At 48.7% G+C, this 14,356-nt stretch overlaps 1 protein-coding gene across 1 annotated transcript in view; it reads right to left on the minus strand.

The window, feature by feature from the left end:
- RPH3AL (rabphilin 3A like (without C2 domains)) overlaps positions 1-14,356 on the minus strand; it is a 125,486-nt gene that overhangs the window by 25,245 nt on the left and 85,885 nt on the right. Inside the window, 1 exon segment of the mRNA XM_089900650.1 lies at positions 6,078-6,252. Within this exon segment, the coding sequence (XP_089756776.1) occupies positions 6,078-6,252 (175 nt within the window).

The following is a 14,356-nucleotide window of genomic DNA, read 5'->3' on the forward strand; positions in this document are numbered from 1 at the left end:
GAAATATGAAGACATCTGTCCTGACCTCACTGAGCTGCTGAACCAAAGCTGCAGTTGCCTCCTCTAAGCTTTCAAGTATATGAGAAGGGCTTCCCTGGTGGTGCAGTGGTTAAGAATCCGCCTGCCAATGCAGGGGACACGGGTTCGAGCCCTGGTCTGAGAAGATCCCACACGCTGCGGAGCAACTAAGCCCGTGCGCCACAACTACTGAGCCTGCGCTCTAGAGCCCACGAGCCACAACTACTGAAGCCCGCGTGCCTAGAGCCCGTGCTCCACAACAAGGGAAGCCACCGCGATGAGAAGCCTGTGCACAGCAACGAAGAGTAGCCCCCGCTGGCTGCAACTAGAGAAAGCCCCCGCGCAGCAACAAAGACCCAACGCAGCCAAAAAAAAAAAAAAGTATATGAGAAAAAAAATGTAATCTCTTATTACCCAAATATGCCAGATTAATATCCCTACACCCAGCAAATATCTTTCCACACACTGCCTGAGGGTGGGAATCCAGCTGAGAGGAAAGATGCCTGCAGAAGGGGTGGGTCCAACTCGAAAGAGATTAAGGCCTAAGAGCCCACAGTACTGGTTCCACCATTTACACCTTATATTTTACAAGGGAACAAAGAGGCCTGGGAGTACACAAAAACTGACTATATTTATTGCTGCCATAAACTTGGACCTGCCAAGGGAAAGTAGCGTGGAGCACGCAGTCCAGTTGGATTGATTGGCTGGGAGGGTGGAGCCCTTTCCCCAGAGGCAGCCAGGTCAGACCCAGGGTCAGTCACAGGAGGAACTCAGGTCATATTCTTTCCCTACCCCAGAAAGAATGAATGTCCTGCTATGAGTAAGCTTGTAGGGGGCTCACCAAGGGGTCTGCATGCAAATCCTGGACCAAAATCAACACCCAGTGTCCACAGGAGGAAGAGCATAGCCACTCGGGTAGTCAGCCTACCTGTCCTGTAGGCGCCAGAGTATCTCTGAGTTTGACACAGAGGAAAGAAACACTTCTAATCTTTCTCTAATACATTCACTGTGTTATTTCTAACATTTAGATCTTTAATCTGTCTGCAATGTGTTTCTGGATACAGATGGAATGGGATGGCAATCTAATTATGCTAGCCCTGGTTGATAAATAAACCAGTTATTTTCCCGTTGAACTGAAAAGCTACCTATGTTTAGCTTCCATACATCCTCAGGTCCATTATTTTTCTATTCTGTTCCACTTATCTATATAAATATTCTATTTATTCTGGTGACAATACTACACTGTTTCTCTTGACTATAGTAACTTTAAAAAAAATTGAAGTACAGTCGATTTACAATGTTTTAGGTGTACAGCAAAGTGATTCAGTTATACACACACACACACACACACACACACTCTTTTTCAGTTTCTTTTCCATTATAGGTTATTGCAAGATAGCGAATATAGCTCCCTGTGCTATGCAGTAGGTCCTTGTTTATCTAGTTTACATACAGTACTGTGTATTTGTTAAACCCAGGTCCCCAATTTATCCCTCCCCTCCTTTTCCCCTTTGGCAACTATAAGTTTGTTTTCTATGTCTGTGAGTCTATTTCTGTTTTGTAAATAAGTTCATTTGTATCATTTTTTAAGATTCCACATATAAGTGATGTCATATGATACTTATCTCTGTCTGACTCACTTCACTCAGTATGATAACCTCTAGGTCCACCCATGTTGCTGCAAATGGCATTATTTCATTCTTTTTTATGGCTGAGTAATATTCCGCTGTGTGTCCTTTGATAAGATTCTATAACTTTCTCCATGTTTGACCTATAATTCTTTTTTAAAATTTGTTTCTGGGCATTTTACAATTTTTGTTGCAATTATGAATGGATTTTTCCAGTTCTAATTAGTCAGTATAGAGTAAAACTGTTGATTTTTTGGTGTAAACTATTGATTTACTCTGTGTCCTGTCACTTCCCAAATTCTCTTATTAATCCTGGTGGGTTGTTTTAATAGACCCTCTTGGGTTTTCTTGGTATACAATTACATCACCTGCAAATAAGAGAATTTTTTCTTTTCCAATGGTGACAGATTACTTTATTTTCTTGCCTTGTTACATTAGTTAAATACTACAGTATACTGTTGAATGATGGTGATGGAGGTATTCTTGACTTGTCTTTTGATAGAACACAGCTTCAGTGCTTTATCAGTTAATATGATATTTGGTGTTACATTTCTGCTTTTTGGGTAATTTTATCATATTTAAGTATTTCCTTTTATTCTCATACTACTTAAACTTTTTATTTAACAGATTTTTTTTAACCTTGTAGAAGAAGACATTTCAAAGCAAGATAGGAAACCTATGAGCCACAAAGCAAAAGAAAGACATACTTGACTTCACAAAAATGAAAAGAAATTGTTTTTAACTGGCGAAATACTATAAGTAAACACTAAAGTCAAACAAAATATAAAGTCAAGGAGAAAAAGGTTTGCAACCCATTTAATACCCCTAAGGAGCATCTACAAATCAGTAAGAGAAAATAAACAACATAATAAAAAATGAGCAATGAGTTTAAACAGGCAAGTTTTAAAAGAGGAAGCTTAAATAATCAATAAATAATAAGACATGAAGACACGTTCAAATGTACAAATTAGAAAAATGAAATATCATTTTTCTTCTAGCCTACTGGCCAAAATGATAAACACCAAAAATATTCATGGCAGGCAAGGATGCAGGTATAGGTGAGTATAAAAAACTATAACAGGGCTTCCCTGGTGGCACAGTGGTTGAGAGTCCGCCTGCCGATGCAGGGGACACGGGTTCGTGCCCCAGTCCGGGAGGATCCCACATGCCGCGGAGCGTGAGCCATGGCCGCTGAGCCTGCGCGTCTGGAGCCTGTGCTCCGCAATGGGAGAGGCCACAACACTGAGAGGCCTGTGTACCGCCAACAAAAACAAAAACAAAAACAAAAAAAAACTGTAACATTTTCAGAATATAGCTTGGTAATGTCTATTGACATTTAAAACACACAACCCATTTTTGGAAACCTGCCCTACAGAAATAGAAGCATCATATACATATAAGGATGTTTCGGTACTGCCTGCAGTGGCAAAAAGCCAGAAATCATTTCAATGTCCATCAATAGGTGAATAATTAAATCACAATATATGATATGATGGGATTTTACTCAGCCATTAAAAAGAATAAAGTAAAATTTTTGTATCTGTTGACCTGGAGGGATGCCCATGATATTCTGTTAAGTGAAAAAAGCAACACGCAGAGTTATGGGTAAGAGGCTATTTTTGTTGTTAAAATAAAAACAAAAGAAAACATAACCCTGTATCAAGTATATGTTGGTAGGAATAGGGAGAAAGGGGTTCGGAGATGATGGCAGGAGAGATTTTAATTCTTCATAGACTTTTGAATTGTTTAACTTGTTAAAAATTTATCAGGTACGCTCATGTAATTAAAAATTAACCAAGACAATTTAAAGGAGGAAGAAAAGGGACCTGCCTCAAAAACATCAATACATTTCACTTGATTGCTCTGTGGCCTGCAAACTTCTTGGCTTCTATCTATTGATTCCCCTTCCTCTTCCAAGTGAAGTGAGCTGGGATGGCGGGGGAGAAGCTGGGAGACACAGGTGTACCTGCCCAAGAGGGAGGGAGGGAGAGAGAGTGAAAGAAAGAGGAGAGAGTGTGGCAGGGGCCGGTGACGGGGTGGTGGTCAGAGAGAGGGAGCTGGTGTCAGGATCAGCTTCCACATATGGGAGCAGGGACTGTGGGGCTAGCCCTGGAGACAGGGATGCGGGAGGAGAGCTGCCTCAGGAGAGCAAGGTGGTTTTCACAGCCTCCTGGGCTGTCCACCAGACCCCTGACCCAGGGGAGCCTGAGGTCCTAATGAAAATCCCTCCATAGGCCTTTCAAACATCCCGGAGCAGGTGGGTAGTTCATTCCTTCATTCTTCCACTCAATCACCTAATAAGCATCTACCTTGTGCCTCTCCCATGCTACGTGCTGAGGAATCGGCCTGTTCAGGACAGACACAGCCCTGCCTGCAGACAGCTTCCAGCGTGGTTGGGGGAGCCCACACCTCAGTGCTGGTCACACTGTTTCTGTCTGGCCCAAGCTCAGTTGGGGCTGAATGGGGTGCTACGAGGGCCAGGCTTAGCACACAGGCTCTGATCTGGACCACAGACCGCAGCTCAGACCCCAGCCTGCTGCCTGACACCCCGCACCACTGATGACGGGGCTGCAGATGGCACGGGGAAGCCACTTTCCAGCGGCCTCGTGCTCTGGGGGCCTGGGGGGCTTCCAACCCAGTCTGCGGGGGGAGACCGAGTTCACACCGGGGTCGGGGGGACCTCCACGTTGCCTGGCCCGGCCTCACTGCAAAGTCAGTTAATAACGGTGCCAACTCCAAGTGTGTGGGCCGCTGGCCTCCTTGCCCACATAATTAAAAGGGCATCTGTGTGTCTGCGTGGCTGACGAGGAGACAAGAGAAGGTCCCGCCCTTCCCTAGGGATGTGTGTGTGTGCGTGTGTGTGTGCGTGTGTGTGTGTGTGTGTGTGTGCACGCATGCGTGCTCATGTGTGCCACACTGGTGCTGGAGCAGACAGGGCACTGAGGCCCCTCGGGGTGAGGCCTCAAGGTCTCTCCTCCTCAATCTACGGGAAACAACATTCTAGACCCGCCAGTGTCCCCCAGCGTCAGCCTCCACAGCCGTATCTCTTCCCTCGGTCTGAGGGACACAGATGCACCCCGACCGGGCTGGGGCAGGAGAAAGCCCCAGCGCTGAGGGTGGAAAAGGGACTCCCCTCCGGCCGCCCTCTGCCCCCTGACTGCCCAGGTTGCCCCTGCACCTGCCGTGCTCCCCACCGAGGCTGCTCTGTGGCAGTGATGGCAGGGAAGGTGAACTCATGGGAATTAGAAGGGCAAACAGAGCCCAGGAGAATTAGGCAGGAAGGCTGGCTGCAAAAACCCGAGTGATGCCGAGAAAAAGTATCTGGGGAACAGACACCAAGCTGTTGATGCCAGTTATGTCTGGAAGGGCTGACCTACAGGGGACTTTTACCTCTAAATTATATCATTTGACAACTTTCAAAACTGTATTAATAAACATGCCTTACTTTTGTAACAAGAAAACCGAAGTCCAAGTGACATGAAGATAAATGCCAGGTCATAATCCAAACATGGAGATGTTCGAGAGCCCCTCAGAAGCAGCTGCCATGTCTACTCTCTTGGGTCCATCGTCCCCAGTAACAGGATAAGCCCTCATCCCTCTGGCTGCCATGTCTCATGTAGGACCCTCAGACCCTGAGTCTTGGGCTGAAACTCCGACATTTCAGGGCAGAAGGAGTCAAAGCCCCAAGGGCAGGACCCCACCTTTTGGTTCCAGCTCTGCCACACCGAACTGAGAAAATCCCTCCTCTTCTCTGGGCCTCAGGCTACTCATCTATAAAATGGGGCTACAAAATACCTGTTCTGTCCACCTCCAGAGTCTGTTGTGAGACCAGGAACTTTGAAAATAAAATCACAAGCACTAAAGCATCATGCAAGCAGTGGAGAGCCGTCCACCACCCCAAGCACTGTTATCATGACCCATGGGGCGCGTTCCCCTTCTGATGGTGGCCACTTAGGACACACCCACATCAGTGCAGTCACCACAAACACCAAGGGGCCCTGGGCACACCGTCTCTTTGCTTGTTAAGACCAGTGAAGCCAGGAGTCCCCCTTCCTGAGACATAGACAAGCACTGAAAAGAGGTGGTACGGACCTGCCTTAGAAAGATGCATTTTCATACTTTGCAAAAAACCTCAACTGACATCACACTTCTGCACAGATCCATAGTGCTGTCCATGGCATTGCTGCCCCCAAATTAGTGCTTACTGGTGAAACGACCCCCAGGGGACCCTCCTGATGCAAGCAAGCACCCTGCTGAGGACCAGCCACCCACGTGGTGCAGGCGGGGAGCCAAGGGCACAGAGAGGGCCAAGGACCAGTGTGAGCCACGTGGACGGGCGGCGGGCCCCGGCCTGGTGCATGTGGCACTGCTTGGTTGGCTGATGGCTCAGATGTGGGTTGCCATCCCGGAGAGGGCGCAGTGGGGACTTACCTCTCTCTCGGGCCCACGTGTAGATGCGGCTGCTCTCAGTACTTCTGGGCTCTTGCTCTGCTGGCTCCGTGGGCAATGGTCGGAAGTGGGGGTGATCGGCCTGGCCGGGGGTCTTCAGGGGCAGGATGTACTTGGGGATCCCTCTGTAGAACCAGGCCCCCGACCTCTTCCAGACCTGGAGGGGGAGACATCTGCTCAGAGCACAGGATGCAGAGCAGTCCTCCCTGTACCCTGCTCCCAGCCAGCCCCGCCTCCCAGAAGGCACTCAAGAGGCCACTGCATTCCTCCGGGCTGCCCCTTCCCCTCGAGACTCTGGGCAGAGCGACGAGAGGTCAGGGGAAGAGCTGGGCTGGCCACGGCCTGGCACTGACCATGGTCCTGGAGAGCTTCTCGGGATGTGATTATCTCTGTGGGGGGCACAGACGGGACCCCAGAGTTTAGAGAGAGCCACAGATTAGAATTCAGAGCAGCGAGTGCAATAAGGTTCCTGAACCCTTAACGCCTGCTTCAGAAAACGCCAAGTGCTCTGTAATCTCTTTCCTGATGAAGGAAATGTGTTCAGGGTATTTATAAGAAGAGTGGGAGCGTGTGAAGGAAGGAGGTGACCTTTTCTGAGAAGAGGAAGCCTTGGCGGCTCAGAGCAGATGTGTGGGTTTGAATCCTGGATCTGTCATCCCGCAGCCGGGAGATCTGGACGCATCAACCTTCGTGACCCTCAGTTTTATCATCGGTAGGTGGAAGGCAGGAACAGTGCCAGCTCCCAGGACGGCCATGAGGGTCAGGCTTGCAAGTGAATGTAAATTCCCATAGACTGGTGCCAGGTGCAGAGCAGCCACTCGGCAGACATGGTGCCCACTAGCGTCACTGTCACCCTCCTCCTGTCATCTGACAAACGTGCACAGCTTTACAACCAGGGGACCAAGCCTCCTACTCAAAAGGGACAATTTAAAATCAAAAGGCCAATCATCAAAAAATCTACAAACAAAAAATGCTGGAGAGGATGGAGAAAAGGGAACCCTCTTGCACTGCTGGTGGGAATGTGAATTGATACAGCCACTATGGAGAACAGTATGGACTTTCCTTAAAAAACTAAAAATAGAACTACCATATGACCCAGCAACCCCACTACTGGGCATATACCCTGAGAAAACCACAATTCAAAAAGAGTCATGTACCACAATGTTCATTGCAGCTCTATTTACAATAGCCAGGACATGGAAGCAACCCAAGTGTCCATCGACAGATGAATGGATAAAGAAAATGTGGCACATATATATATAATGGAATATTACTCAGCCATAAAAAGAAACGAAACTGAGTCATTTGTAGTGAGGCGGATGGACCTAGAGTCTGTCATACAGAGTGAAGTAAGTCAGAAAGAGAAAAATAAATACCGTATGCTAACACATATATATGGAATCTAAAAAAAAAAAAAAAGGTCTGAAGAAGAACCTAGGGGCAGGACAGGAATAAAGACACAGATGTAGAGAATGGACTTGAGGACACGGGCAGGGGGAAGGGTAAGCTGGGACAAAGTGAGAGAGTGGCATGGACTTATATATACTACCAAACGTAAAATAGATAGCTAGTGGGAAGCAGCTGCATAGCACAGGGAGATCAGCTCGGTGCTTTGTGACCACCCAGAGGGGTGGGATAGGGAGGGTGGGAGGGAGAGGAAAGAGGGAGGAGATATGGGGATATATGTATATGTATAGCTGATTCACTTTGTTATAAAGCAGAAACTGACACACCATTGTAAAGCAATTATACTCCAATAAAGACGTTAAAGAACCCAAATCAAATCAAATCAAAAGGCCAGAGTCTGCCCTGATTCTCTAGAGGACAGTGTTTCCCACTCCCCAACTCTTCTACACCAACTGGATCTGTGGGATGTTAGCAGGGACCAAGCCAAAAAAAAAAAAAAGAAAGAAAGAAAAGAAAAAAGGAGAGCTCTCCATCATGTCCATTAAGAAGCACCAAGTTAAACCAAGCTCTGTTACTGCAGGACTTCTCAGAGCCTTTAATATACCAATGTGCACAGGGTTCTCCAACACAGCAAAAGGACAGATGGTTCTTCCCACTTGGAAACTACCCAGCAAGTTTTCCTAGAGGAACTCAACCCTAGTAATGGGTCTGCAGAACCTTAACTGTAGCACTTACTGTTCCCTCGTGGAGTGAGGTGTATCTATTTCTCCAAGTAGACGGCAGTCACCTCCTTATGCTCCAGAGTGCCAGGCACAGGACCACTGAGTCCAAACACTGTCCTGGGCACGAGTCACTCAGCCCTCCCTCCCAGCTTCCCTGTGCAGAAGGGCCTGCTTTTGTGTGTGGCTCTTGAATAATGTAGAGATGAATGCTTCTTGGAGCCGCCTTGGAAAACCCTTTCTGATCCTCTCGCAGCCCTCCTACGATATGTAGATATTTCTTCGAATCAGTAATACATGCACATGATCTAAAATTCACAAAGTATGAAATTAAAAAGTCTCCTTTCCCATTCCCAAAGGCATCTGGTGATAACGGTTCCTTGAGGAAACTCTATTATTATTCCCACTTTCCAGATGGGAAAACTGAGGCTCGGACAAGTTAAGCAACTTGCCCAAGGCCAGCCTACCATTCTATTGGCCTCTACTCCACACTGAAGGTTCCCAGAGTCTCATCCCAACAGTCTACAGATGTGAAGTAGGGGCTTGCTAAATTGTGGTTGAGCAGGGGGTAAATCCTCAGCGGGTCAGACATCACCATCATGGATGCTAAGTGTCTAGATGCCTAGAGGGCAGGGAGGTGCCATATAGGGAGAGGAAATAAACACAAACAGCCGCCACCAAGGCTACCCTGTCCTTGTAGAGCTGCTGTGTGGCTCCTGAGACCAGGTGTCCAAGCCCAGGGCCATGGGGGGCTGGTGAGGGGCTCACTTGGCCTCCCTCTGCTAAGCGAAGGCCTGGGCATCCATCGGTGCTGGCTTTGCCTGCCCTGCCCTGGGCGTGCCAGCCTCCTGCCCCCAACATGTCTGGGTCTCGGGGAGACCAAGTGAAGCAAGCCCTCGAAAGCCATCTGGGAATGGTGGGGTCTGGGTGGCCTTAGGACCCGCACTGCACTGCCTCTCTGACCCCCACCATGGGTGTTGCTTTGCCTTTTTTCCCCTGAGAAATACATACACATCGTGCAAAATTAGGACAATAACAAAAAAGCAAAATGAGGAAGGTCACACAGATAGAGCCCTGCTTAACACTGTGTTGTGAATTTTCTTACACCCTTCCCTGGGCATATATACAATTCAGTTTTCCTCCCTCCCTCCCTCCCTCCTTTCCTTCCTTCCTTTTTGGAAGAATAGGGTCATGTAGATGCTATTACATGATACTTAACTACATATCACGGCAGTTGTACTGTGTTAATAAGTCACGGTCTCCACATGAAACTATGGTTCTATAGTTTGGATTTATTAAACTTCATTAAATCAACCCGCCACTGATGGGAGTTTAAATTGTTTCCAATTTTTCACGCTTCTGAACAGTGCTGCAAACATCATTGTGGCACACCCATTATCAGACGGCTGTTGGTTACTGCCTCAGGAAATATTCCCAGGAGTGACAGCGCCGGGTCAAGGGATATGTGTACGTAGATGATGACGTACAGTGTACATAGGTGATGACGTACAGTGTACATAGATGATGACGTACAGTGTACATAGATGATGACGTACAGTGTACATAGCTGATGACGTACAGTGTACATAGGTGATGACGTACAGTGTACATAGATGATGACGTACAGTGTACATAGGTGATGACGTACAGTGTACATAGGTGATGACGTACAGTGTACATAGGTGATGACGTACAGTGTACATAGGTGATGACGTACAGTGTACATAGATGATGACGTACAGTGTACATAGGTGATGACGTACAGTGTACATAGATGATGACGTACAGTGTACATAGGTGATGACGTACAGTGTACATAGGTGATGACGTACAGTGTACATAGATGATGACGTACAGTGTACATAGATGATGACGTACAGTGTACATAGGTGATGACGTACAGTGTACATAGGTGATGACGTACAGTGTACATAGATGATGACGTACAGTGTACATAGGTGATGACGTACAGTGTACATAGGTGATGACGTATAGTGTACATAGGTGATGACGTATAGTGTACATAGGTGATGACGTATATCGTCAGACTGCCCTCAGGAAGGAAAGTCAGATCCCCAGCGGGGCGCTAAGTGACTTCAGGGCAGGGACCCCACATTACACGCTCAATTGTGTTAAAATACACACACTATAAAATTTACCATCATAACCATTTGTAAGTGTACAGTTCAGTATGTTAAGTACATTCACATTGTTGGGTAGCCCATTTCCAGAACTCTTTTAATCTTGTAAAACTGACACTTTACCCATTAAACAAGTCCCCAGGCCCGTCTCCCCCAAACCCTGGTGACCACTGTTCTACTTTCTATCTACGAATTAAGTGGAATCATAGAGTACTTGCCTTTTTGACGTACATACAGTATTCGTTATTTCACTGAGCATAATGTCCTTAAGGTTTATCAACATGTGTCAGATCTTTCTTCCTTTTTTGAGGCTGACTAATATTCCGTTTTATGTATACACCACATTTTCTTTATCCACTCATCCGTTGATGGACACTGGGTTGCTTCCACCTTTTGGCTGCTCCTTTATTTTTGTCTGTCTCTCCCACCAGAGTCTGCCAGCCGGGAGGGAGGTCCAGGGCGTCTCTGCTCAACACTGGATCTTTAAGCTCCTAGCCCACGCCTGACACATAGTAGGTGCTCCGTAAACACCGGCTGAATGACTGAATTGGCAGCCGTGGGTTGTTTGCTGGAGCGTGACCCAATCCATATAGTCTGTCGCCTTCCTGGGGAAGTGGCCGGAGGGTTTCACCCAAGTTCTTGTAATTAATCAAGTGGATTTACCACTTCAGATTAAAAGGGGGATAAAGAGGGAGTGCCTAGCAGGGCGTGCCAAGGTGCACATCCCTGACCTTGAACTTCAGGGCACAAGGCAGCCAGGTGCTCCCAGTCTTTCCTCAAGCACCAGTGAGACCCACAGCCCCAGCTGCCCCTGCCCACCCTGGCATATCACAGCCAGCGGGCCCCATGCCATCAGCTTCATTTCCTGTTGCAACAATCCACCTCCATCCCTACCACCCACTTAAAAAACACTGATCAGTCAAGTGCTTTTGGAAAACGGGATAAAGAGCACAAGACCCAAAGTATTAGGTTGAATTGCATGAAACTACTGATATTCAACCTTTTGTGTGTGTGTGTGTGTGTGTGTGTGTGTGTGTGTGTGTGTTCAACCATTTTTGACCTATAAAAACCCCTGTCAGTTTCATACAATTCACTCCGATATTTATGCGCAGCAGGGGCCATGTCCCCACGGGTCTGCCAGGCGTGCAGCGCCTCCCTGGGGTCTAGAAGGCAGGTGAGTTCATTGTACTGGGGCCTTGGTCTGTCCGTTTCTCTCATGCTGGCGCTGCAGTCCGGGCGGAAGGCCGGATACTGCTGTGATGGGCAGAGGCCAGACCAGACTGGCTGGTGATCCCGGACCAGCTGGAGGAGCAGCATTTTCTGAGTCCCCAAGGCAGAGGGACGAGAGCACACAGGTGCATCACTAGGTATGGGGGGCACACCGTGTAGAGGTGCATTCAAGACACTGTCGGGTGTTTTGGAAAATGCCTTCCACATGGGAGAGTCAAACTGGTGAGGCGAGAGGTGAGGGACTCCCAGTTCTGAGCAGCCATCTCCCCTCCCCCCACACCAGTCCCCGCATGTCCTCAGACCTTCTCCCGCCTTGCTGCCCGCCACCACCATGTAAAATGCAGTAGCTTTTAATCATGTGATTTCTGCTGTGGGCATCCAAGCCTATCACCCACAGCCTGGCATCAACGCTTGACTCCGTCCCCAAGAACAGCGGTGGGAAAAGCCCTCCGTGGAAATTAACCCCCAACCATCCTGTCTAGGGCCGCAGATGGGGAAAACCTTTGCTTTTTGGAGAAGCCGTGTGATTCTGCAAAGCCACGCTCTGCTCCCCACGAGTGGTTCACTGTGATAAGGCCAGCAAAGCAGCTAACCTTGAAAATGCCATTTAATAAGAAAAAACCACACAGCCCCCATGACACTTGCGGGAGGCCAGGGTGTGGGGTGGCTTCAGCCTTAAAGCCTCCCCTCGCACCGCCTCGCGCGCGCTGTGCTCCGCCTCGCGCGCTCGTGCTCCTCTGCCTCGAGGTTTTCATTCCAATTTCACCTCGCTGCCAACCTGACAGCGGATACTGATGGCTATTAGCCAAGCTGTTCCCAGGGAATTTTAATTACCATGATAACAATCGCATTTCCGGAACGGCTGTGGCTGGAGAAGGTGGTAATTGGCAGAGCCTGCTGGACAGAAGGGCAGGTCTAGGGCACTGGCCTCCAGGGAGGATGTGGGAGGGGCGGCCTAAGACCTCTGCCCCTGCTCCCCACTCTGCCTTCCGTGTGTTACCGCCTCTCCCCACCTCCCACGCGATTCAGGAGTACACCTGCGTCAACTCAGGGGAGGCGACCACGCTCTCCGCTCCTCACCCAGGGGTGGGAGTGGGGGGACAGTCTGGCCTTCGCACATGCTGTTCCTTGCACCTGGAGTGCCCTTCACCCTTGGCTCCATGAGGCAGGGACACTTCCCCTAGGAAGCCTTCAGTGCCACTTTATGCATAATCAGAGCAGCTCTGCTGCCCCGTGGCTCTGCTGCCCCAGACCCTCACCCAGCTAAGAAGCTGTGAGCTCTTCCAGGGCAGGGCTGTGCCGGAGCCATCCCTGTATTCCCAGGACCCAGCTAGGAGGCTGTACGTGGCAGGAATGTTGCTGACTGAGTGATTGAATGAACAAACCCAGTTGGCAAAACAAAGGAACTGTCCCCGGGGACAGAGCGTGGGACTCTGCCTTCAGGGGGACCACGTTCTGTTTGCTTAACAAGCTCCAGTCTTGAAAAGCCGTGGGAAATGGCCTGTTACTGAACGTCTCTTAAAGGGTCCACCCACCCTGGCAGGGAGACAGCATAGGTCTCCCTACCCCATTACCTGAACACACACACACAAACACACACACAGTGCTGGCTTCCCAGGAGCTCTGACAGGCAAGCTAGACTCCACAACGTGGCAAATAAGACCCCAGGGCTCCGCCAGCTCCGGCCTCTCTCCCCAGCACTGGGGATCACCCAACATAGCCACTCCCACTCCAGGACCACACTAAGCTGTCCACGCCCCCAGGCCTTTGTACATGCTGATTCTTCTTCCTTCCCTGGGCTGGGAGAATGAAATCCAGCCTTTAGGAAATTACTTTTATCCAGAAGCTTCCACAGAACCAGGCAGGTCTCCCACTTCAGTGCACACACATTTTTATGAAGGCCTATTTACATGTCTGTTTCTTGCACCAGGTTGAAAGCACCATGACAGCAGGAGCCCCCCAGGCCCCCCGGCACCTGCTAGCACATGCTAGATGCCTGACAAATACCCATCAGCTGAGATTACTGAACACATATCCAAATTTCAAGGCTTTCAACTCAGCTTACTTAACAGAAACACTGGCTCTTAGAGGGTGCTATGGACTGAACTGTGCCCCATCCCCAAATTCATATATTGAAGCCATAAACCCCAGGGTGATGGTATTTGGAGATGGGGGTCTTTGGGAGGTAATTAGGTTTAGATGAGGTCATAAGGGTGGGGCCCTCACGATGGGATTAACGTCCTTATAGGAAGAGATACCAGAGAGCTTGCCTTTCTCTCCTCTGTGTAAGGACACAGTGAGATGGCAGTCTGCAAGCCAGGAAGAGAGCCCTCACTGGGAACTAAATGTGCTGGCACCCTGATCTGGAACTTCCAGCCTCCAGAACTGTGAGAAATAAACTCCTATTAAGCCCCTTGTGTATGTTATTTTGTTATGGCAGCCTGAGTTAAGGCAGAGGGAGACATTGCCTGGGAGGTTGTAGTAGATTAAACATGGTCCCAAATTATTTTCCTCTTTTCCCATCAAGAGGTGGAGTCTATTTTCCCCACCTCTTGAATCTGGTCTAGGCTTGTGATTTGCTTTGACACGTACAATGTGGCAGAAGTAACATGTGAAAACTTCTGACCAGTTTGGAACACTGCTGCCATCGTGAGAGAGCCTAGTCCAGTGTACGAAGGACAAAAGGCCACACGGAGAAGAACCAAGACACCCCAGCCAACAGCCAGCAGCGGCTGCAGAGGAGTGAGGCTTCTTGGACCCTGAC

The sequence above is a fragment of the Delphinapterus leucas genome, chromosome 19 (genome assembly GCF_059928025.1).
Source record: "Delphinapterus leucas isolate spDelLeu-1000000601 "Yukka" chromosome 19, BTC_Dleu_Yukka2, whole genome shotgun sequence".
In the NCBI taxonomy this organism is placed as follows: Eukaryota; Metazoa; Chordata; class Mammalia; order Artiodactyla; family Monodontidae; genus Delphinapterus; species Delphinapterus leucas.